The sequence below is a fragment of the Clinocottus analis genome, unplaced genomic scaffold, assembly GCF_023055335.1.
Source record: "Clinocottus analis isolate CAN_PGR_092001 unplaced genomic scaffold, fCliAna1.0.p SCAF_20, whole genome shotgun sequence".
Classification (NCBI taxonomy): Eukaryota; Metazoa; Chordata; class Actinopteri; order Perciformes; family Cottidae; genus Clinocottus; species Clinocottus analis.
Window position 1 is genome coordinate 13,518,639 of NW_027175932.1, and position 24,297 is coordinate 13,542,935.

At 45.1% G+C, this 24,297-nt stretch overlaps 3 protein-coding genes across 4 annotated transcripts; 1 reads left to right on the forward strand and 2 right to left on the reverse strand.

The window, feature by feature from the left end:
- The first annotated feature begins 1,016 nt into the window (after nt 1-1,016).
- krr1 (KRR1 small subunit processome component homolog) lies at nt 1,017-5,740 on the forward strand. The gene is made up of 10 exons (XM_068586649.1): nt 1,017-1,106; nt 1,734-1,909; nt 2,387-2,521; nt 2,696-2,821; nt 3,417-3,500; nt 3,976-4,032; nt 4,378-4,548; nt 4,669-4,746; nt 4,982-5,078; nt 5,161-5,740. The coding sequence occupies exons 1-10, from the start codon at nt 1,031-1,033 to the stop codon at nt 5,301-5,303; spliced, it is 1,143 nt and encodes a 380-aa protein (XP_068442750.1). The 5' UTR covers nt 1,017-1,030; the 3' UTR covers nt 5,304-5,740.
- Nucleotides 5,741-6,749: 1,009 nt separating this feature from the next.
- Nucleotides 6,750-9,619, reverse strand: glipr1a (GLI pathogenesis-related 1a). Of its 2 annotated transcripts, XM_068586873.1 has the most exons (6): nt 9,443-9,619; nt 8,816-9,064; nt 8,307-8,392; nt 7,535-7,617; nt 7,202-7,228; nt 6,750-7,063 (listed from the first exon to the last, which is right to left on the reverse strand). In XM_068586873.1, the coding sequence occupies exons 1-6, from the start codon at nt 9,608-9,610 to the stop codon at nt 6,912-6,914; spliced, it is 765 nt and encodes a 254-aa protein (XP_068442974.1). In that variant the 5' UTR covers nt 9,611-9,619; the 3' UTR covers nt 6,750-6,911. The 2 variants fall into 2 exon arrangements, with proteins under 2 accessions (XP_068442974.1, XP_068442975.1); XM_068586874.1 differs by lacking the exon at nt 8,816-9,064.
- A 2,263-nt stretch (nt 9,620-11,882) lies between these two features.
- cmah (cytidine monophospho-N-acetylneuraminic acid hydroxylase) lies at nt 11,883-22,427 on the reverse strand. The gene is made up of 14 exons (XM_068587037.1): nt 22,219-22,427; nt 22,029-22,120; nt 21,602-21,711; nt 19,656-19,846; nt 18,435-18,515; nt 18,289-18,355; nt 18,047-18,128; nt 17,816-17,953; nt 16,933-17,068; nt 16,151-16,294; nt 14,856-15,030; nt 13,334-13,450; nt 12,650-12,765; nt 11,883-12,000 (listed from the first exon to the last, which is right to left on the reverse strand). Exons 1-14 carry the CDS (start codon nt 22,422-22,424, stop codon nt 11,883-11,885), a joined length of 1,773 nt encoding a protein of 590 aa, XP_068443138.1. The 5' UTR covers nt 22,425-22,427.
- Between the last annotated feature and the right edge of the window lie 1,870 nt (nt 22,428-24,297).

Below are 24,297 nucleotides of genomic sequence, written 5' to 3' on the forward strand. Positions count from 1 at the left end.
TGTGATGGAGGAAGTGAATCAAAGGACTGTTTCCTATGTATGCATATGAGGGGGGTCGTAAACAATAAGTGAACTGGTGGGTGTTGAATTCCCAGGGCAAAGGAGATTGTGACTTCTTTGAAATCAAGGACCAAGAGACAAACAGTCTAAGATGGGCGGGTACCCAGTGTTCCCTTTGTTCCACGTGGTTTGAAGGTGTGAACCTCATCGTGTATAAAAGAGCTGTGACTGTTGGTTCATTGAATTGTGTGTCACAGACTGCTTTCCTTCTTGCAAGAATAAACGGACGAAAGACAATTTTGCTTCAGAGATTCCATAACTCCTTAGCAGATTGTCTGAGAAAATCTTCCATTACACACTTCTACTGCACTATTATCCTAAAAATGATAGGTAATAGGTGATAGGCAGGTAATTAAGATAACGTTGGCCTTGAGCGGGTCTGACATTTTCCACCTAACACCGATTCCTCCAGATGCATTGTTCTTTGTATTGATTTGTAGCGCCAGTGTTACAGATGTGATGAGAATGTGAGAGTAACAAAACCCTGTTTCGCTCTGTATGCTACGGTGTGCACAACTTTGTCTTGTAGGCTCAAACGTTTGTATGTTCCCCAGTTTGATAATTTAATGTATTAACCAAATTTGACCTAAACACAAGAGTTAGTTAGATTTTTAAAAAATAAATATCTACTTTAAGCTCAGACCATTGAATGTTCTGACTCCAACCACCTGACAAGTTTAGGCCTATGACATTAAAAGCTGTTCTGAGAGATCAGAAAACCTCCCACAGTAGATGGTGCACGGCAGACTTGCGTGCAGGTGACCTGAAACCCAGCATTCAGCAGCAAGTGGTATCGGAACAAAGCTAAACCGGTTCCTTGTGCTCTGCTGTGGGTCCGAGGAAGGTTTCAAACTGCAGGTTAAGACAGCTGAGGCTGCAGGACTTCGCTCGCCCGACTAGATGGCAGTAATGCAACACTGAGGATGCAAGCTACCGTTAAAACCCAACGAAGAAGAAAAAGCCAACAACAATGGCGTCCTCCACGATGAGGGACGGCGTGAGTGAAGCACAAACAGGGAAGAAATCGAAAAAGACTAAACCCCAAGGTGAGTTATGGATGCTGCAGAGTTGAACACCAATGTCTGACACCCGGAGGAGTTCACTGAGGGGAAGAGCTGCGTTTTAGCGACTTTTCTTCACGTGTGTTGGAGGCGCGCATGAATTAGCTTTAAGCTAGCAGGCGAGCCATCGCGTGTTGGACACATTTGTTGAGATAACGATTGCAAGTTATATCATGCCCCAAATAACTGGTACAAACTCACCACCCGCCTTTAAAACTCCTCTTGCTTTTTGCTTGAACGCGGAGAAACTGTCCACTCCTCTCGCTGGGGTCCATTAAACTGGGTTGTTGCCCATTTGTTGCTCACTAACATCTCCTTTCTCCCTGCAAAGCATGCAATACAATAATCTGGACGGTTTCATGAAGGTCCGTACAGTCCGGCTCTTCTTTTTAACCCCTCATCTTGTCATGTTCCTGATGAACATCTGTGACAGAAAAGCTGGAGTGCATTACACAGTGTGTTATAGCAAAGGCAGCTATACGCCTGAAAGAACAACACAACAGGGTGCGTTATATGCACATTGGTGTACAGACAGATTCAGGGCCTTTGATACGGAGGAGATGATAGTTGAGTTGTCTGTGGGGTTAAAATATGTTTATGCGTTTCGTGCAGTGGATGAATCTGAACTCCTGACTGTTCCTGACGGATGGAAAGAGGCGCCTTTCACCAAAGACGACAACCCCCGGGGTCTGACGGAGGAGAGCAGCTTCGCGACCCTCTTCCCCAAATACAGAGAAGCCTACCTGAAGGAGTGCTGGCCGCTCGTGGAGAAGGCCTTAGGAGATGCAGTAAGTTCTTGCATGCACAAATAATTACATTTCGTTGGTTGCTTACGCAGGAGGGGATGGTGGCAGATTATGTAATGATATGGCCATTGTAGATCTCAGAATCCATATAGACATACAATAAATGGCAAGACATCTGTGCTGTTGTGCTAATTAGAGCTGCAACTATTGTTAATTCTACTATTCTTTTGATTATTTTTCAATGATGGAGTTAGTTTTCTCATCAATGAATACTTCTTGCAATGATGATATTGTGGCTGCAGGAGGATAAATGCCTGAGGAAAGAAGGCGTGTTGTCAAAGTAGGATACATATTGATAACAAAATAAAGTAATATATATTTCAACGCCTGTTCTCAGTGTGCACGTGGAAAAGAGTTTGAGTCTGTCGAGGTGGCAGCCCTGCTCTCTTCAGTTTAATGTGGGTTTAGACACCTGCTGGTGTTTGGGTCTTGCCTAACGTAGATTTGTGTTGTTCTCAGCACATCAAAGCTACCCTGGACCTGATCGAGGGAAGCGTCACAGTTTGCACCACTAAGAAGACCTTCGACCCGTACGCCATCGTGAGGGCCAGAGATCTCATCAAGCTGCTGGCTCGGAGCGTCCCATTCGATCAGGTAACAATCTGAAGACAAGCTGCCGTGTTGGGTTGTCGCCTGTTGATCATGTACACACGTGTAATGCATCTTGTGACGTGTTACACCTGTAGTTCCTTGAGCTTTTAAAGAAAAATGTAATGGTAATTTATTAGGTTGTTTCTCTTCCCTGTTTGTTCCGTTTCTCGCTTCCAGGCTGTGCGGATATTACAGGATGATATGGCGTGTGACATCATCAAAATCGGGACCCTAGTGAGAAATCGAGAGCGGTTTGTGAAGCGAAGGCAGCGGCTGATTGGTCCCAAGGGCTCCACCCTAAAAGTGAGTCCCACATCAATATCGCTCTTTCATAAACTCACCTCACACCTGGCGGGGGAGGAGAGCAGCTCTTATCTCAGAGATACTGCTTTCTCCTCATTGTTGGTTACGTACTTTCTCAACTAGGCTGACTTTGGCCTCCAATGAGCAGTGAAAACACAGTTTAATGCAGGTCACACACTTTTGGGATGTTGCTTTACTGCGTAGCATCTGTGGAGTCTATAACAGACTTGGACTAAAGAAACTCTGTGATATGAGGCATCTGTAAAACAATTATAATTAGTAAAGAAAACAACCCCGTGTTCATTTCCAAGACAAAGTATTACACTCAGCATGTCCTTTAATGGGTTTACAGTGAGGAATGGCTGTGATGCTGGAAAACATTCGTAAAAGTTAATAAATATCTAAATAAATGTCTCCACCTGATACTTTCTGCTGACTTACACGTTGAGCATGTTGGCTCTAGAAAGTACAGACGGGGAATGATGTCAAAAGCTTCGCCCACGGCAGACACACCGGATGAATGTCACGAGGTGGCAGCAACTGTGGTTGTTACTGTTAAATGTCTTACTTTGCTTTCCTGTCCCCTTTTCTCCAGGCGTTAGAGTTGTTGACCAACTGCTATGTGATGGTGCAGGGCAACACGGTGTCGGCCCTGGGGCCTTTTAACGGCCTGAAGGAGGTAAGAAGTTCACCGAGCCTCGGTCTGTTATCGCTTGACATGAAGGGCGGAGATGCTGACCTCCAGCAGGCGATCATGAGGCGAAAACCACCAGAGTAAACCCAATGCACAGTTTGAAACGAAAGCTAAATGACCCTTTGCTAAGCCCCGCCCCACCTGTCACTCAATGCACTCATTGAAGTAGGATTCAACAGACAGAAGTCAAAAACTGTAATGAAGATGGAAGCGACAGATCAGTGTAAAGGTGAACAGAAGACGATGAGATTAAGAAACAACAGCGTTCCCCTTTGGCTCGGTCTCTATTTAGTTACAATCATCTAAAAGCAAACACTGCTTATACATTGAGCATAGCTTCAGTAGCTAGCATAGCATAGAAGTCTAAATGCCAGTTAATGACATGCTAACATACTCTGCTAGTGTCACGGATGTAGAAGCATTTTTAATTTATCTTTCATGTCTCTTTCTGTCTCACGAGGTTCGCAAAGTGGTGATGGACACGATGAGGAACATCCATCCCATCTACAACATTAAGGTGCGTTCAAGCAGCTTTACCGGCGGGATAGAAATGTTTGGACAGACCGCTCTCCTGCCCGATGAAGATCTTTTCCATCCTTGTTCTTGATCTCCTGACTGAAAATACATCCCTCTGGGTTTGTACGCCAATGCTGGCTGAACCTGGAGCTGAGGGCATGAAGGAGCCACAGACTCGTTCCTATGTGGCTCAACGCCGTGGAGCAGTTGTTAGACTGCGACTGTCGTAATTAGAGGTCTAACGAAATAGACTATAAATGTATGCAGTGGAAAAAAACTACACTTTGACTCTGAGGCATCACCATGTTTCTTCTCCTCCACCCCATTCCACATCTCCTGGCGTCAGACCCTGATGATCAAACAGGAGCTGTCCAAAGACCCCGACCTGCGGCTGCAGAGCTGGGAGCGCTTCCTGCCCACGTTCCGCCACAAGAACCTGGCCAAGCGCAGGGAGCCCAAGAAGAAGAGCGCGAAGAAGGAGTACACGCCGTTCCCTCCTGCGCAGCCAGAGAGCACGGTCAGAGGCTCGCTTCAGATGATTGACGCTAGTATAGACTGCCAACCAAACGCTTGTCCTTTTGTTTGAATCATGCCGTTGAGTCTAACTTGCATGTTTCCCATCTTGGATGTCTTTTAGGTGGACAGGGAGCTGGCCACGGGAGAGTTCTTCCTGCGGGAAAGCGTGAAAAAGAGGAAGAAGATGGAGGAGATCAAGGTGAGCCCTGAGTGGATTCCTCTCCTTCAGAGTCTGACTCATGAGATCCAGCCAGGTTTTTAAGCCTTCTTTCTGTCTGTCGCTTCGTGACGGTTTCGTTGGAAAGCAGCTTGACGAGCATGATCAAATGAGTGCAGCGTCTCAGTTTGTCCGAAACGGGTCTGAATAAAAAGAGTTGCCTCGTGTTCTAGAGACCTGCTTCTGGTGTGAGACCCTCACTGCTCCTCTTTCTCAGGTGAAACAAGCGGAAGCGCTGACCAAGAAGCAGGAAGAGAGGAACAAAGCTTTCATCCCTCCGAAAGAGAAGCCACTAATGAAGAAAACCAACAAAGGTAGACTCAAGGCAACACAGCCGAACCCGGAGCACAGCAAACGTGTGAACCTGCTAACCCTTCCCCTTTGTTTGTGTCCCAGCTCCTGCAGAAAGCAAGCTGGACATCGACGCCATCAAGGAGAAAGTGAAAAAAGCAAAGACCAAGAGACTGGGCGCTCCTCCCGTACTTCCTCCCCAACCCGCCAGCAGCACCACGGGCAAAAAGAAGAAGAAAAGAGGCTAAACACAGACTTGCGCCATGGTGGTTGTGTACCATGTGACGTGGTATTTGAGTGGCAGTCCTGTTGGACAGATGAAGGACTGTCAGGACACGGGGAGCTGGAGCGTCACGCGCTCCGTGTGCTGGGATCAAAGGAGCGGCATCACAAACGGTCAAGGAGGTTTTTAATGAGCTACTTTGTGAGGACGGTTTCCTGTTCATAGAGCCTCGAGTGAGTGATGTCATACATTGCCCTCTTGTCTGTCTTCTCTTCCCTCCCACTAACCGTTGTCCAGATTTTGAATGGGCCGTGTTTATAGGTTTTTCAAAGTATGTTGTCGTCCATCAGATGGAAATGCGAAATTAAAGACAGATTTTTATCAACCTGGATCTTAGCTTTGCTTGAATTCCTGTTAATCATGACAAACAAACATATGGTAAAAGAACTGAGTGGGCTACTTGATACAGGAATAAAAAAAAACATCTTTGGATTCAGGATTAAGTCCATTGCAGGGCACCTTGTTTTGTATTCAACAGTATGAACATAGTGATTAGTTCACAGTTTGGACTTTTTAGTTTCCCCTCACGGACTTGTTGTGGAAAATGAATTCATTCAGAGTTCAGAGTCACGGTGACACTAGTCGTTTATTTAGCTTGCTAGCGGATGAAAGTTTCACACAACACGAATCTCAGAGAGCTGTAAAAAAGTCTTCATCGTTTGAGAGTTACACACAATGATTTATAGAACCTCAAGTGTCACTGGCATCACCCCTCAGATGACAACAGGGAAGAAGCATAAAGGTCTGATTGCATACCTCAAAAGGAGTAAAAGAGACTGTGTAGGTTTGACCACATATGGAATAAGAAGAGCAAGTCGCATCTTCTAGCATCTCATGAGACGAGGACCCAACAAACGCAGGTCTACATTCAGCCTTCATGTCATGATCCACTTCTGCATGTTTACATTTCAATGTCTGAGCTCTGAAGGTTGTAACATACACACCAGCCTACCAGTGTCTCTTCTAGTTAAAAAACATTAAAAACATAAAAATACATACAACATATTTGACTATTACAGACTTTATTGGGTCCATTGTGTGCCGCGGCTCGCTAAAAGCACCTAGTATCTCGATACAAGGCAGCTAGCAGCTCCATACAAAGTGGCTAGTAGATCGATACAAAGAGGCTGGTGGCTTCATACAAAGCAGCTGGCGGCTCGAGACAAAGCGGCTAACGGCTCGCTACAAAACAGCCAATGGTTCGCTACAAAGCGGGCAGCGGCTCGCTACAAAGCGGCTAACGGCTCGCTACAAAACAGCCAATGGCTCGCTACAAAGCGGGCAACAGCTCGCTACAAAACAGCCAATGGTTCGCTACAAAGCGGCTAACGGCTCGCTACAAAACAGCCAATGGTTCGCTACAAAGCGGCTAACGGCTCGCTACAAAACAGCCAATGGTTCGCTACAAAGCGGCTAACGGCTCGCTACAAAGCGGCTAACGGCTCGCTACAAAACAGCCAATGGTTCGCTACAAAGCGGCTAACGGCTCGCTACAAAACAGCCAATGGCTCGCTACAAAGCGGCTAACGGCTCGCTACAAAACGCCAGTGTCCTCCGGGTCGCCTCGGGCAGTCTATTCGTAGCAGAAGACGTCGGGATAAAAGTAGCGCACTGCATACGCTGCAATGAAGGTGAGTATGAGGGCAACGGGCCGGGACACCAGAATAGGCAGATAGCTGAAGCGGGGCTCCAGGACGGGGTCCCAGTCCGGACTCCAGTTGTAACCTGGAAACACCAATGAAGTGGTTTCAGTGTTTGTGGAATGTGTTCACTTCTTCAGACGCAGTTTTTACCAACCTGTGTGTGTGTGAGAGAGAGTGTGTGTGTGTGTGTGTGTGTGTGTGTCCTCATGCAGTCACTCACTTTTCTGTGAATCTCGTTCTTGGCTACCTGCAAAGACAAGATGACACACGGCTGAACTACACCGCTCTCTTCAGCAGACGTTCACTAATAATTAATATTAATAGCGTGATAACATGAAGAAGCTTGTGTGTTTTTAATCTGCGTCATTAAGTGTCCATCCATCCATTTTCAGCCGCTTATCTGGGGTCGGGTCGCGTGGCCTTAAATTTGTCTCCATACTTAAAACGTAACAATCTCGGGTCGCACAAACAGCCAATAAATATAATGTGCTCAGGGTAGCCACAAATACTGGTCATCTGTGAGACTTAAACATCAAAACCAGGAAATACTCACGGCAGAGCTTCTCCTCACAGCGGCCGTCACACCCGGAGCAGCCGGGTCCTGGTTGGTACGGGACCCTCCTGTTCCTGTTGCCCCTGCACACGGAGCCATCACGTTACACACTGGAGGCCGCACATGTGTCTCTGAACCTTCTGCCCTCTTATTGGATTGCTTTTCTAAAAAAAGGTTCATGTGCAAATATTGTGGTCGCCCGTATCCACGCCTCGAAAAAGTGAAAGTCAAACCCAGGATTGTTCTGTTTCAACGGAAACACAAGTCTGGTTCCCAGTTTGTACATCCTCCTTTCCTTTCCTTGCCTCCTCTCCTTGTGCCTTAGTCCCACCCAAGGGAGAAGCTGGCATAGGAGGCGAGGAGAGAGGAGTCGAGGGTTTAACCAATCAAATACGTTGTTTCCCCAGAGCGTCATTTTAAAGACTTCTTTTTTTTTTTAGAAAATAATTTTCTATTGTAGATATTTACTTTAATGTACAGATGCCTTACGTCGTACATGTTCTTATGTATTTGAGATGTAGCGTGTATGGCATGAGCCGGGGTTTCTGTTTCCAGGAAACCGACCTGAACGTCGGCCTCATCAGATCCAGTCACCAGAAGACAAAAGCCAGCGGGTGTGAAGGACATTTAGTGTCAGCGAAGGTCTTTTTTTCTAATATGTTGACAAGACGGGTCACTGTTTTTGTAATCCTCCAACATGTTTGGAGCATTTCTCCCCCAATATCATAAGAATAAACAGTTAAACTCTGAAGTCAGTGTTGGTTCCACTCACGCTGGGCCGTAGTTGCACACAAAGATGGCCTGACCGGGGCACAGCTGGGCGGCGCAGCCAACCTTGTAGCTGCTCGCCCACACGACCTGGAGACGAGGACGCGGTCAGCTGATGCAATGCAGACTCACACCACACACAATAAAACACAGTGTATCAGTAAGCTTCTACAGAGAAAGGATCAAATAAGATAATCCTTTATTAGTCCCTCAGTGGGGAAATTACAGGATTACAGGAGCCTCGCTCACAGTAAATAATGATAAAGTAATATGAATAAACAGTAATAAAACAAAAATAAACAGAAGAATATTAAATATACAGATGCAATACAAAAAATAAGTGTGTATTAAAGTATTGCACACTAAGTAAAAATGTGTATAAAATTATTGCACACTAAGTAAAAATGTGTATAAAAGTACTGCACAATAAGTAGACGTGTATAAAAGTATTGCACAATAAGTAGACGTGTATAAAAGTATTGCACCAGGTGAAGAGTTAAAGTGGACACACACCTGTGTGTAGTGGCCACAGACGTCGCTGCAGACGTTGTTGTCGTAGTCGTAGTCTTGTTTTTCCTTCACCCATGCCTCTATGGCTCTGGACGCATTAAAAGATGACGGCGGGTATCCCGCCCACAGGTTTTCTCCCACAGAGGAGAAGCTGGGGTGCACGCTGCCGACGTCTGTGAGGTGTGTGTTGTGTTGAAACACACAGTGCCTTGCCCACGCTCTGGCGGTAACGGCCAAGGCCTCGTCCCACGTCTGAACCAACGGAGAGAAGGAACATGAAGCGGCTGCTCTTTGGGAGAACCCTCTTGTTTTAAAAGGCGGGCACAGTGACTCCTGCCCCAGGTCTAAAACCCTTCGTCTTTTGTGTGCACTGGACAGGAGGGTTGGGTTGAACTGTAATAAGACAAGCTTCCTCTATTTCACTCTCTCTCTTCGTCGCCGCTGTGTTCTCCAGATGCTTTTGCAATGAGTCAACGTGGCAAATTCATGTCAATGTTAACGGAGTGATGTGTGACTTCCTACACCCCTCAAAGTAGACGCTGGCCTTGATTATTTACTTCTGTCCTTGGCTTACGATCGCGACGATAGAGAGAAAATTGAAGGAAGAAACAAGTGACCACGGTGCCTTACCATGTACAGCATGTTACTTGCAGGAGGACTGACGGACGACCGCGCCCCGTTGTGCGCCTGCACGCATTCCTTCATGAACGCCCCATCGGAGATGTCTGGCAGTGAGGCTGAACAATGCCCCGAGTCCAGCAGCGTCCAGGCCCACAGCAGCGTCCACACCGCGCTCATGCTCCACAGAGTTAAAGGCGGAGGCGAAAGGTTCGTCAAATACTCTGTAGCTGTCAAACTGGAACAGGAAGCTGCACAAAAGAGGAACAGGATGCATGTGTTGCTCTAATGGGCTCGGGTTCACCACACAGACAACTAGTCATACCTACAGACAAGCCCACGGGAGCCTCTGCAGTCCGAGTTAAGCTGGCAAACTTTATCACGCCTTGACAAAGGCAGTGCTCTGTTAAGGGCACCTGGGCTCTGTTAAGGGGACCTGGGCTCTGTTAAGGGGACCTGGGCTCTGTTAAGGGGACCTGGGCTCTGTTAAGAGAGACCTGGGCTCTGTTAAGGGGTCCTGGGCTCTGTTAAGGGGACCTGGGCTCTGTTAAGGGAGACCTGGGCTCTGTTAAGGGGTCCTGGGCTCTGTTAAGGGGACCTGGGCTCTGTTAAGGGAGACCTGGGCTCTGTTAAGGGGACCTGGGCTCTGTTAAGAGAGACCTAGCCTCTGTTAAGAGAGACCTGGACTCTGTTAAGAGAGACCTGGGCTCTGTTAAGAGAGACCTGGGCTCTGTTAAGAGAGACCTGGGCTCTGTTAAGGGGACCTGGGCTCTGTTAAGAGAGACCTGGGCTCTGTTAAGAGAGACCTGGGCTCTGATAAGGGGACCTGGGCTCTGATAAGGGGACCTGGGCTCTGATAAGGGGACCTGAGCTGCATGTCTTTGGAAAGTGGGAGCCTCTGCACTCCGAGCAAAGCTGGCAAACTTTATCTTAACACCGTCGGCTCCACTTATTCCATCCTCACCTTTCACAGTAAAAGCCCCCAGACGTCTACTCGATGGCCGCTGGGCGTTACGCATCATTCACACGCTGATGGGAGTCCCATGGAGGAGCGGAGCCGGGGGATTGAACCGTCGATCCTTTGATGGAACGATGACCCTGCTCAGAGTCACTCAGCCTTCCTCTGTACTCACTGACCTGCGACAGGTTTACCTCAGACGATCTCTTCAAACCTTTTATTGGAAACTTTCTGCCATCGTAGCTCGAGCTGATAAACATATCCATAAGAAAATAAAAGTGAGTGAAACTAATGAATACATTGATTGATGATTGATTATGAATAGAAACTGGACACACATTAAATAACAAATATAATAAAAGCATAAGGTGTAGAGACATTAAAAACATTTAGTTTGACTAAACACAGATGTTTTATTGATACAAAACCACGTGGCATCAGAAACAATCACAATGTGTGTTTTGAAACTTTAAAGGCAACTCAAGGTCATTCAAGCTGTGGTCGAGTGTGTTTATGGTCATAACAATCACATGATAATAATGGATCCCTCCCGATTATAAAAATATAAAATAAGCAACAATCATCTTCTTTTTTGTGTGAGGTAACAGACAGACACACAAAACATCCAAAGAATTGTAAGATTTCAGACTCTTTCACACTCGCCCTCCCTAAAATCACTACTAGTACACACACACACACACACACACACACACACACACACACACACACACACACACACACACACACACACACACCATCCCAGTGGTGTAGCATTGTATAACCGCTTAGAATATTAGCAATCAAAATAATAATTAGGTTGTAAATGAGGTCATTTCTTACACAGATTGATACTTGATGATGTGTTTTAACAATAAAAGATCAAACGAGACACATGAGATCAGGGGAGTCAAACATACGGCCCGCCAGGGTGTTCCATCAAAAAAGAAAAAAGAATATAAATATATATATATATATATATATATATATATATATATATATATATATATATATATATATATATATATATATTTAAAGTACAGAATTAGCAGAGCTGGGATTCAAACCTCTGATCCTCTGCTCATAAGACAGACATGCAAACCTTTGATCCACAGTCACAACTGATGTGAGCTCTGATATTAATGTGTTACAAGTCGTTAAACATGGATCACGTCATGAAAGTGGCGTCACAAACGCGTCACAAAGCGAGGGAATCTGCACAGGAGATACACAGAGAGCTGATGTCTGAATGTTTGGTCTTTATGTTTCTAGTTAATTGTTGAAAGACCTTAAAATAGAGTTTATCATCTAAAAACCTTCACCAATGATTTAAACATAGAGAAACATTGTCGTTAATTATGAGTTATTATGCTGTGATTTCACTGGTCCACTTGAGATCCAAATGGGCAGCTTGTGGCCCTTCACTAAAATGAGTTCGACACCCCTGCATTAAATGTTTGAAGGCGGGCATTAAGACAAAACGCACTCGTCTGTCTCTCAACACACGACACATTTCGGCCCCTGGCTCTCGAGGTCGGCGTCGGGCTCCTGCTGCCGCAGCCGGTCCCAGTCCGGCCGGCGCACCGGCAGCTCCGTCTGGAAGTGGTTCCAGAACCTGGAGGCCGACACGGCAGATTCAAGTGGAGAACATTTTGACATTAAATGGGCGTCGCAGTGAATCAAAGGAAGAGCGACGCGGCGTTCTCATCGTGTTCGTGTCATTTACCACGGAGCCAGTCACATGACATGAAACCCTTTTATGAGGTACAAGGCTCAGAAGATTGAACGCTCATGATGTATTTCAAAATGTTTCAAGTGACATGACGTAAAGAAACACAAGCGAGCTTCCACTCTGAAATGTGTTGTTGAGGGAGTTGTAATACCGAAAGAAGTTGAAGTGGCATTCAATATCCAGTTAGCAAAAGAAGCTGAAAATGCAGTTCAAATGGACGTTTGAAAGACAAAGAGGGTCCCCGTCAACGTTTTAGCACGTAATAAAGTTGAAGTAATGATTGAAGCGTAAGAGCTGAGTGAAGTTGAAGTGAAAATGCTGAAAGGAGTTAAAGAGTCAGCAGTTTAGCACCGATAGGCACTGAGACTGTTGAAGTGCGGAAGTGTGAGCTGAGGAGAAAGCAGGAGATTCCTCAAGAGGATGAAAGCAGTGGAAGTGTCAGTTAAAGAGGAAGAGATGAAGGCAGCAGTTTGCGTTTTTTAAATGATTTTTTCCTGAACCTTGATGTTTTTGATATGAAAGGTAAATGTACTTGTGGTGGTAGACATCCGGGTCTCTGCTGATGCGGTTCTGGAAGCCGATGTACAGATTATCCCAGAGAAGACCGTGCAGCACCACGTGCCTCATCACCCCAATCCTGTTTTTAATCTGCAAGGAAGTAAAAAGAAACATCCGGGTTAGTGCCGTCAGAGCAGGAAGCCTCTCATCCAACTCTTTGAAAGAAGGGAATATATGTTTCTGAAAATGTTTGACCATTCAGCTGGAGGGGAGAGGAATGCCATGCACCCTTTAAAGGAGCAGTGTGTCAGATTACATGACACCTAGTGGGGAGTTGCAGATTGCAACCAACTAAATATCCCTCGGCTCCTTTTCCAAGCGTGTTGGAGAACTACGGTGGCCTGCAGGTAGCTGCTCTCAACAATACTTGGTTCTTTGTCATGACTAAATGATTCCCTTTGAAAACCAATGAATCAAGAACAGGACTAGAATGTATTTATGAGTAAGATATGAGGAAATATTGATCTGGAGCAGCAACCACAGAGCCACAAAATGAAGTCATGAATATCTCTTTTTGTGTGCATGTAAACTATTCTTCATCCATGTCAAATCTAAGGGCCTGTTTTCTGGCAGCGCGCCACGCCCTTTATTTCCTGTTTCTGTGACAACACCACGGTGACAACAGGACCCCGGTCGCTCCTCCTCTGTGGAGTCTCACCTCCAGGTAGGCGTGCTCCCTGTCGGGTCTCCTTGTGGGGAACGACAGATCCAAGAAGTCCACCAAGTAGTCGCAGCCCTCAGCAAGGGGCTGAAAGTTGTCATCGGTCTCAATCATCTTGAACGTACATATTGAATTTCATCAAACAGAAAGAAAGCAAGGGAGCGTCAGCCATTTGGATATAGATTTCACCTCATCATAAGCTGATAATAAGCTCATTATAAGTTCATTATAAGATCATAATAAACACATAATAAGATCATAATAAACTCATTATAATATCATAAGAAGCTCATAATAAACTCATAATAAGCTAATAAACTCATAATAAGCTCATAATAATCTCATAATAAGCTAATAAGCTCATTATAAACTCATAATAAATTCATAATAAACACATAATAAACTCATTATAATATCATAAGAAGCTCATAGTAAACTAATAATAATATCATTATAAACTCATAATAAGCTCATAATAAACTTATAATAAGATCATAATAAGCTCATTATAAGCTCATTATAAACTCATAATAAGCTCATAATAAGCTAATAAGCTCAGTATAAACACATAATAAAATCATAATAAGCTCATTATAAACTCATAATAAGATCATATTAAGCTCATAATAAGCTCATTATAAACTCATAATAAGCTCATAATAAACTCATAATAAGCTCATTATAAGCTCATTATAAACTCATAATAAGCTCATAATAAGCGCTACAGAGCTGAAGGGACAAATAAGTTATTATTCTTTTCCTCTTCCGAAGCCTCAGGGAGCAACAAAGGTGCGAACGAGTCGCGGGTTGCTGACCCCTGGCCACGCCAGTAGCTCCTTTAATACCGATATTATTTAAATTAAGCCACGGAAGTTGGATGAAGGTTGTTTTTTTAAACCATTCAAAGCGACTCAGTTCTCTCCAACCTCATTTTGAACAGAAACAAACTCAAGAATAACTCTGCTTGGAGAAAATGTCTCAAAGCCAGAGGTCAAGAGAAGGAAGTAGAGCGTGACACGTACTAAGCAACAAAAAAGATTGGATGGCGTGCAAAAGTCACTCGCTGGAATTCAGTTTCATTCCATTCACTTTCTTTTGTATAGCCCAAAATCTCAAATACAAATGTTCCTCAGAGGGCTTTACAATCTGTACACATAACATATCTTACCCAGGACCTCACATCAGAGAAGGAAAAACTCCCCAAATAAAGATAGTAAAACCCTTTCACAGGGAAAAAAGGGAAGAAACGTTCATAGAGCAACAGAGGAGGAAGCAATGATGTCATGTGACCAGAATGAGCGACGTATCAGAGTTACGGCACATTGAAATTGTGACGTGGCTGTAACAGCAGGCCGGGACTCTTTCACGCCTCTGAAGTAGAACAAAGCACCAGAATCAGGATAGTCAGACTTTATCATGCCTCAGCAATGCTCAGGAAAGTGCACGCCAAAGAAGAGCCAAAAGGTCAACGTGATAGTTCAAAAGATCAGAGAAGATTTGGCTCATCAAGTGTGTTTACCCGCACAACGAGGTCGTAGTTTTGGAAGCCTGCCCAGGTGTAATACAACTGGGTCCAGCTTTGATGTTTAAATATCTCACAGCTGATGGCGCTGTTCAGTTCATCCACGTACAAGTCCAAATCCCAAGTGTCCTTGTAGATGTTTGCACCGGCTGGTGGGTTGGTGATGGCCGCACTATGTTTGGTCATGTATTCGAGGAGAAATTCACATGAAAATGAGATGAAACTTATTCGTTACTCACCAAGTTATTTACTATTTATTTATAATCACCTCTCAAAGTAATCAGAGTAACGGTTGAAACAGCTTCTCATGCTGGCTGGCAGATATTAATAATGCAAAATAATGTAACGTGAACCAATGATTAGGGCAGTAGCTGTTCGGGGCGTGGCTGTTCGGGGCGTGGCTGTTCGGGGCGTGGCTTTTCGGGGCGTGGCTGTTCGGGGCGTGGCCGCTCACAGCGCCACGGAGAGTTGGGTTGTAGCGTTAGCACGTCCAACATCCAGCAGCGGAAGTGAACTGCTGTAACCGCTGCAGACCACATGCTGGACCCGGTCTGCAGGGGCCTAACACAGCACTTTATTCAAGTTTATTAATATTTAATGGGTCTAAATTGCACCATTCTTAACATTGCAAATCCTTAGACTCATAGGAGCACTAACCTTCTGGATCCTGAGGTCATTTTCTCGATTTTACATACAGTAATTCCTTAAATTCACCTTTTCAAGGCACTTGCACATGATCTATATACATATACTTATGGGTGACATCTAAAACTGCAGAACAATCTCAGGCCTCTATATAATGAGGCACCATTGTCATCAGGCACAAGTGTAAAGTCATAACATGACCCTAAAGCTGAAAAGTTGAATCTCGATTTTGGAAATTCTTCATATCTCTTGTGAAAACATAACTTTACTTTGTTTTTCTGTGGCGATATGAATATTTAAAAGATGTAAATACGTGGGCTTGTGGAGTTAAGCGGGTTCAACACATCGACTTGCTGTGCTGCACTGTGCGCAGACAGCTTTCATTTGCAATATAAGACTGTAAATCACACGTCAGATGTGTTGCATGATGTGGTTTACTTTAGTCTGCTCTAGATGGACTTGGGCTTGTCTGATGTTGTTCCTCGTGGCAATGCCAACATGTTGACACATATCAATTGACACAGATAGAATATGATACCAAGTAAAAATGATAGCCAAAACGGAACGATCACGTGTTGCCTTTGCTGATATGTGTGTGTGTGTGTCGTGTCCTGACTGAGTAAACAGCATGTTCAGCGGTTGACAACCTGTCAGTGGGGTCTCTTAGAGCCAGGCCGAGGTCCAGCACGGCGCCTGGCTTGGGCGTCCATGTCTTGATGTCTGGCGAGAGCTCATTGATGAGCGCATTGAGGTCCTCGGGACTGTTCTTCACATTTGTTTCCCTTATGTATCTGTACACACACAACGCAGTACAGACATCAACACACAGACAGCTGTACAGGGACCCAAAAATACCAATCAGGAAGTTACTGCTCAGCAGTTACGATTTCACTTCACGTTTACTCAAACATGGGCTGGTCGCTGCCCTCACCACGGAGGAATCAAGCACGTCTCCCCCAAATCCCCTGGAGTTCTGCCCTGAGGTGCCTCATCAGCCAATCAAAAAAAAAAGAAATGGGCAGAATTCAGTGCACTAAAAGTACCCGCACTGCAAACGGTCAAAAAAAAGCAGTGTAAAACGATGGACACTACTCGCCCTAAACGGTGGCCATCTTGGCTACGTAGCGGAAGAGAAGGAGCCCTTTCGCCAGCTTTTCATTGTATTTAGTTTTGCTGGTATTGTGAGAGCACGGAGAGCACTACAGATGTTAGTGCTCTGTATTGCAGTGTACTTTGTAAAGTGTTCGGTAATAGACACACGTCATGTTGTTGTTTATTCTCCAAGATTTGCTTTGCTTATCAACTCTTAACCAAGTCTGATATTGAGCTGAACATCCCAGCTGCACCTCGGGGAAATATGAAGGCTATTCAAACCAATTTCTCTTTGGCTGCAGTTCATTTTACCTTCCACTGTCATGGCCAACTCTACCTGTCTGATGGACGAGCCTCCACGAAATAGCCAGCGAACGGGCAGTAGATCGCCGGCTGGAGGGACTTCACCAGCAGAGCTTTGTAATTCAGCAGCTTCTTTCGCTCGTTCTTGATAAAGCTCGCCTTCCAGGAATCTGGACACGGACATAAAGATGATGCATTCTTATCTTAGTGTCAGCCGTGTGCTAGATACTGAGCTCGGGTGTAATGTAACTGTAGGAGCCATTAGTCACGGGTGTGTATTTTATTGTGGTAATGTGTGTTTTACTGTGATAGTTTAAATACGGGGCGCCGGTACGAGCAAGAGGGATTGATGATGCACGGGTGACGGGGAGAGCAGACGGTTTTTACCGCTAAAACAAGTACTTTGTAAAACAGATCAGGAAGACAAAATAACGTGTAACTGCCGTCAGTTTATAATTAAACGGAAAATAACACAAAGATATACCAACAGCTGGACTCTTTTACTGAAGCAGTGTGTGAGAAACAGGATCCAACCCCGCACCCAGCAGAGTGGCCAACACGTAGATCGGCCACCACAGCAACGAGAATTAGTCGCGTTGTTTTTCTTTGTATTTCAGTTCAAACTTGAATTGTCTACAGCGAAGCTTAACGCACATGTACAATGTAAACCTCTGGAGGTATACACATGAAAACATGGAGTAAATATGTGTCTATGGGGTTCAGAATAAGCATGATCAAATTTCCGAAATCAAAAGGAACAGAACATTTCTGATATGAGAAGTGTTCAACATCATCTTTGTCACAAAGATGTGGCTTTAAACTGAGGTTTGAACTGAATGTCATGACAAAGGGACAGAGGGCTAGAACCTTCTGTGTCAGTTCAAATCAAAGGTGTGGTGAGCTGACGTGAGCCTCACCGCTGTATTTCCCGCCGCAGAAGGTCATGGGGAATCCGGATGCCCCCCCGGCGAAGTCGCTCATCATCAGGTCCACGTTCTGTGGTAACCGGCCTCCGTTGGGCCTGGTGCAGTCCACCGTGTTCAGGATCACGTGACCTGCAATCAACACACATTTAGGCAATTTAATCATGTGAATGCTTTAGCCGGCAACCGGTATTACATCTATGAAAAGAGCTGAAGACAATCCACCTTTATATTCAACAATGATGCAGGTGTCCATCTCCGGATGCACTCCATCCATCAGGACCATGAACCTCAGGTCTGCGTCAATCTGATAGAGACCGAGGGTCAGGGTAATGGAAACCACAATTAGTCACGAGAAGAGAGTAATTACAGTGTTGAGAGTTTCACTGCAGAGTATTTTCATTTCTATTTTCTTATAACTTTTTTGGCCGTTGCAATTTGAGCCGATGTGAGCAGCAGTGAGTTACATTTTTCCAGACGCCAAAGGGAACGACGTTGATGTTGGTCAGCTTGACTTGGCTTTGCTCCAAATACCTGTTGCATCAAGACCGAGGGAGAGTTATTTCAAACCAATTCAAAGAGTTCAACATGCTGATTGCATCACTTTACTGACCAAAAGACAGGCCTCGATGTGTCACCAACATAAATCGGGATATCTGGCCTCCGCTCCGACAAGACTTTCAGTGTTGGGTAACTAAAGAAGTGAAAAGATGCAAAACGTGAAAATCACAGTGAAATATACTCTGTTTCAACAACCGTGTGTAAGTCGACACCCTTTAGCCTCGTCCACCCATGGGTCCCCTTATAGGGTACCCGAGGTCTTCTGCAGCTCATATGACCTTGATGGGAATACCAGATTGTCCTTTGTCTCTCTGCAACTTCTTGCCATTAAAAAATCTGATCAAAAGTTAAGATTCTGATCAAAAATGTACTCCTCAATCGCTCCCCAAGTTTTTTAAAATTGTTTGTTTGGTGCCTTCCCATCATGCCACAGAGTAATACAGCACCTCTTTAACAAGATTAAGACCTAAAGCATCCACTAATAATCACAATAAACACAAGCACTGACCCCTTTTCAAGCATTTTTAGTCCAAGAATCAGGTTTTTCGTGAGGGGAAAAAGAGGAAAAAGAGGAGCAGACAAAGCTTCAGACCACAACCTCTTGACTCAGTCTCAGTCTTCAGATATAACATCAGACTCATCCAGGACAGAATGATGGCTGAGTCCTGCCATGCAGAGTCCAGGCTGTCAGGGAACTAATATAAACAAACGAAAACTACAAGAAGCCTTGAAAGCCGATACACAAAGATCAATAGAGAAGCTTTACCCTCTTTTTGGGCCAATCAGGGAATAAGAGACAAGACCAAAAGACTGGGGGAAGAGGACACCTTAAGATATTCACTAAGAAAGGATGCCTGAGAGACTGCCCAAAACCTCCAGGGGACCATGCTCCTAATGACCTGAGCTGATGACATCACCTTCACGTCATCCACCCTTAAGAAGCAAGCAGTCAAACCTGCTCTCAACTCCATCACACAAGGCAGGCCTTACCATCAACATATAGGACCAAGCTAATGCACTTCTACAACAATGTCGGCAAAGACGACACAATTAAGTTTGCATTCAAGCTGTAATTGGAAAGGCCAGAATAGCATGTGTTACATAAAGACCCATCTGGAGCTCAAAGGAAATATGCCAAAATAGAAAAGTCTGTATTTTCAACACAAAGAAAGAAGAAGGGGCTGTCACACTCCCTCCCTCAAAGGCTGGTTTTGCTAAATCTCAGTAATCTGTGAGGTAGCAGACGATACAGACAGAGCCAGGCAGCGTGTACCTGAGGTGGTCAGAGTGCATATGGCTGATGTAGATGAGATCTGCTGCGCACAGTCGGTCCAGAGAGTCGGCTGGAGGCTCGTGGAGAAGCCACCAGCCTCTGGCGAACGCAGGGCCCTTCAGCCACGGGTCGAACATGAAGCGCCTCGGCCCCAGCTGCAGCTCCATGCAGGCGTGGGTCAAGTACGTCACCTGGGTGGGAAGTTCACAGTTGTGTCGCGTGTCACAAAGGAGCAATCTGAGAGCCCTGACAAACTGAGGAGACGTGGCTGAAGTCAGGACCTCGTGAAGCCGTGTTTGGATACCTACAGGGTTCTCATCAGAGAGTCACATGAGGTGGTCTCTTCCCTTTTCCTGCACCCACTACACCATTTATGGAGTTATCGAGATAACGTGCACGCGAGGGCTGCAACTAACGATTATTTTAATAATCGATTAATCGGTCGATTATTTTTTCGATTAATCGGATAAAAAAATAAATAATTTTAAAGCATTAATTTGCAACCTTTTATTACAAAAACAGAACTAACAGTACAAATTCACAGTGCAACAAATCTTAACAATAAAGAATTTATAAAAAACAAATACCAATCAGAAAACTTAACAGGATTTGTCATTTGTCAGAACTTGTTCTTTACACGCACACACACACACACACACACACACACACACACACACACACACACACACACACACACAGGTTTGACGTAGCTCTTCGTTCTTATATACATACACAATATACAATAAACAAGATCAATATAAAAAGGACATTAAACTGAGTGGAGTCTCATTAGTTGTTCTTCAGAGCGACGGCCAGTGGAAAGAAACTGTTTGTGTGTGTGAGCTCAAGTGAGCGGCCTCCCAGGAGCATCCCCTGGAGGGACGGCAGCTGCGCTCAAGCCAGTAAATTCACAGCGTTTGCAGCGGGTTGGACATTTGGGGCGTGGTTGTGGCAACCGAGGTAAAGTGTTTTCAAGGTAATCCCCTCAAGGCTGGGATGAACTTTAGTTCGTCCCAGAGTGATCCTCTGGTGCTACTGGCTCACTGAAGATGACACTGGACTCGCAAAAAGAGTTAAACCCGGGGTGTTGCAGAAATAGGATGTAATATTCATAACTGTGTTTATAGTTTGTGTATCATCACCATAAACCGAGACTGGGTGTGTTTCTGTTGGCTCAGAACGAGCTCTTCATGTCTTCGTTCACGCAGTCCGTCCATGTTGCACTGCCTCGTTTCTACCGCAGCTCAGAATGGACAAACCTAACACCGACAATCTTTCGCATGAGGTTGGTTCGAGATGAGCCAGTTCTGCGCAGAATTCGATCGCCGGCGATCCGCGCGCAATGCATGCTGGGTAGATTTGTGTTCGACTTGCTCCCGGCTTGTTCTGACGTCATGCACGCGTGGTCAACGGTGCTTTCGCGAGAGCGAGGCGGCCGTCGGCTTCAGAGCCAGGCGCCGCAGCAGCTCTCCACCGACTGCCTGGCCCAGTGCATGATGGGAAACGCCTGGCGGTCGCCACATCAGAGAGCTGATTGGCTCTTACATCTGACAGCAAACACCGCGTGTTGTAGAAAATCCTTATTTTAAGTCTAATTGTAATACTTAACGCCAGATTGTTGACCATTAGTCTCAGGTTTAATCTAAAAACATATTTTGTATGGTTGATAATACAAAATTGTATTTATACAACACACATCATAACCAGTAGTATTGTATTTCACAGGCAGACATAAAAAGAACAAAGGATGCAGGAAGGTTTTTCTGTGACTTTCTGTGTACACTTGGCTGCACGCCTGGTCTGACTGGCGTGGCTCCTGACATAATCAATACATCTCAAAATTCCAACTCTTTTTAAATCCAGAGACGTTCGTGTGAGAACGGACGTGGAGTAAACGTTCGTTGTCACGGTGCAAAAGTGGACTGTGTGAACGGCAGGAAACGTACTTTCACTTCTCCTTCCTGGAGCTCCACACGCTCCCGAGGGTCCTCCAGCCAGGGGTCAAAGGGGCTCAACTCGACCAACTGAAGCCCCCCGTCGTCCAGCAGCTCCACCTCTGGGAGTGACATGTTATTTACATGCAGTTATAAAATCTCAGGTAGTTGAGAGATTCAAAAACAAGTGTGTTTTACTTTTGCTCCACGCTGCGCTCTTTGTGGAGCTGTACATATTCAAACTCACATTCTGCAGAATCAATGCAGCATGCACGGACTTTGAAAAAGGAAATAAGCGTGGAGAGCATGATTTACATACCATCTGCACACTGAGAGTGAGGGATGCTCTGAAGGGCCCCACTCCACCTTACAGATCATCTGTGGTCCTCAACATGAACTAATGACCCCGCGCACAAAACATGACGTCAGCGTCACTCACCGAGCTCGTCCTGCAAGAAGCTGTCTGGCGGATTCACATATTTCATCGTGGACACGTTCAACTTCCAGTTGTGCTTCGTGCATTTCACGGTCCTGTGGGGACAAAGCGGCCCGTCAGTGTACGGAGACGCTCCCGTAAACGCCCCCCCCCCCCCCCCCGCCGTGTGCTCATCCTGCCAGAACGAGCTCACCTGCCGTCCAGGTCTTCGATGTCTCTGATGAACAGGCCCCCCTGGTGTTTGCATTGGTTCTTGCACGCTTTAAGGCCGCTGTCGCTCTTGAATATGATGTAACATGCGCCGTCCTCCGGGTTCTTCTTGAAGTTGACTCCCTCTTTGAGCGAGCCGACTGTTTCAGCGTCCAGGGCCAGCGCCACCGTCGCTCTTTGAGAGGCCATTTCTCCTAAAGGTGGGGAGGAGGCAGGTAGCAGGACAGAAGCTCACCAGAGAGCAGCTGATTGACTTTGTTGAGGGACTGATTTGGGCGATTTTTTTTTGTTAATTTTATAAATCTATACCATGTTTTTTTTCTTGATTTGTACCTTGTGACCTGATATAAACGGGCCCCCTAAAATGGGCCCATAGGGCTCAACAGGTTTGTCTAAAAGCATGATTGAACTACTGAACTTATCAAAACATGACATCATCTTTTCAGTTCATTCAACATTCAATAACAAATGTGTTTTCTGTCAGTCGTCATGTCTGATGAGAGTGATCGCTTCGGCTCATCAGCCAAGAAATAAGATGCCAGTCGCCTGCATGTTTCCTCCTGGGAGAGCGGGCCGTGTGTCCGTGTGGAAAAGGGAGATCTGCTCTTGCAATGCTTTATCAAACGGTTCTGTAATGTGACAACTGTAACAGTGTAGCTGTCTTGCATGGACATTTTATTGTGTAATAACCGGTTTTGTTGCTTCACGGGATGCGAGAGGATGTCTGGATCAGAACATCCTGCATGACCGCAATGTTGGTTTGGAGAAGTAGGTCCACTGATAAAGTCCCGGAGCTCAGAGGAGAGGAGCGTCTTCCTCCCTCTGTGCATGTGCCATGGAAATGATATGTAAATATTGATCAGACGCAAACGTGTCCTCGGAACACATTAGCAACAACATTGAGATAATAAATGCACGTCGGCATGTGTGTGTTTTGCATTCGCTCCAGAGACTGACTGTGGCTTTTAGCCACAATCAGAAGAGCTCTGTCTCTTGCACTCCCTCCAGCACAGTGACTGTGATTGGGCTAGTCTACAAAACAAGAGAGGGATTGATTGATTAAACCCCAAATCACACATGACTAACGTTCGTCAGAGGGCTTTACAATCTGTACAAATACATCCTCCGATTGTTGCCCCTTTTACATCGGTTTAGGAAAAACTTCCCCCAAAAGCCCTTTGAGGCGAGTGGAGACAACGGGAAGGAGCCTTCAGGAGAGACGCTGCTCTTGTTGAGCTGGTTCTGCTGAGCGAGGCCGACCCGTCTCATCCAGCTGCCTGTTTGAAACACGTTGTTTCAGCAGGAACCAGGAAGTGGTTCCACGCTACGAGGTTATTCACTTTAAACATTAACTGTTAGCTTATGGTATGGCTTACTGTAAGAGGAGACCTCACAGGTGACAGAAAACAAGAGATTGGCGAGTTAAATATTAACATTAAGACAGTGATGTTATTGTATTGCAAGTTTAATGAAATCGATTGTTTAAATATGCCAACGAGACATCATCTTATTAGATGTCTGGTAATTTGCACACATTTCCACAACATAAATCTATTGAATAAAGTTAGGTTCAGAATCATTGTCTCATTGTGTTTACGTATTATAAGAGTTAAAGGGTTTTACTTTTTATGATATCTCTTTTTATTGCTCCATAAAAATACTGTCAACAGCATTAAAACTCATATTTTCACCTTGTCCCTGAGGAATAAAATGTAGGCTGAATCTGATTGATGTATGAAAAAACAATAAGTAAGTACTAAAGTGAAGATTTCTGGTGAGAGAGATGGTGAAAACAGAATAATGACATTTCAAAGAATGGGACATGACAGGTGGTTACTTGCGTTTGGACAAATGTTTCCGTGTGACAAAGTATCCTGAAATGTTAAATGTGCAGCTGAGTTTCTAAAGGTCGTTGAGCCTGGGAGAAGGGCGGAGACACACAAAGTTAACAAACCCGTCATGTGTGTTTTCGATGTGTACTTTACTAGTTTTTAAAGCACGTTAAGACTTTTATGGAAGCCAAATATCTAAACGCACCAGTGAGACGATGTTTTCTCTGTTT

What these genes read in the sequence shown, in the direction of transcription:
- krr1 (XM_068586649.1), top strand. Translation starts at nt 1,031, where the DNA reads ATGGCGTCCTCCACGATGAGGGACGGCGTGAGTGAAGCACAAACAGGG. An exon ending in GGAGCGTCCCATTCGATCAG is followed by an intron (nt 2,522 to 2,695) that starts GTAACAATCTGA and finishes TCTCGCTTCCAG; the next exon opens with GCTGTGCGGATATTACAGGA. An exon ending in AATGAAGAAAACCAACAAAG is followed by an intron (nt 5,079 to 5,160) that starts GTAGACTCAAGG and finishes TTTGTGTCCCAG; the next exon opens with CTCCTGCAGAAAGCAAGCTG.
- glipr1a (XM_068586873.1), bottom strand. Translation starts at nt 9,610, where the DNA reads ATGAGCGCGGTGTGGACGCTGCTGTGGGCCTGGACGCTGCTGGACTCG. An exon ending in TCTGTGGCCACTACACACAG is followed by an intron (nt 8,393 to 8,815) that starts GTGTGTGTCCAC and finishes CCTCGTCTCCAG; the next exon opens with GTCGTGTGGGCGAGCAGCTA. An exon ending in GTGTGCAACTACGGCCCAGC is followed by an intron (nt 7,618 to 8,306) that starts GTGAGTGGAACC and finishes CTCCGTGTGCAG; the next exon opens with GGGCAACAGGAACAGGAGGG.
- cmah (XM_068587037.1), bottom strand. Translation starts at nt 22,424, where the DNA reads ATGGCCTCTCAAAGAGCGACGGTGGCGCTGGCCCTGGACGCTGAAACA. An exon ending in TCCAGGAAGGAGAAGTGAAA is followed by an intron (nt 19,847 to 21,601) that starts GTACGTTTCCTG and finishes CTTCCCACCCAG; the next exon opens with GTGACGTACTTGACCCACGC. An exon ending in CTGCGGCGGGAAATACAGCG is followed by an intron (nt 17,069 to 17,815) that starts GTGAGGCTCACG and finishes GTCCGTGTCCAG; the next exon opens with ATTCCTGGAAGGCGAGCTTT.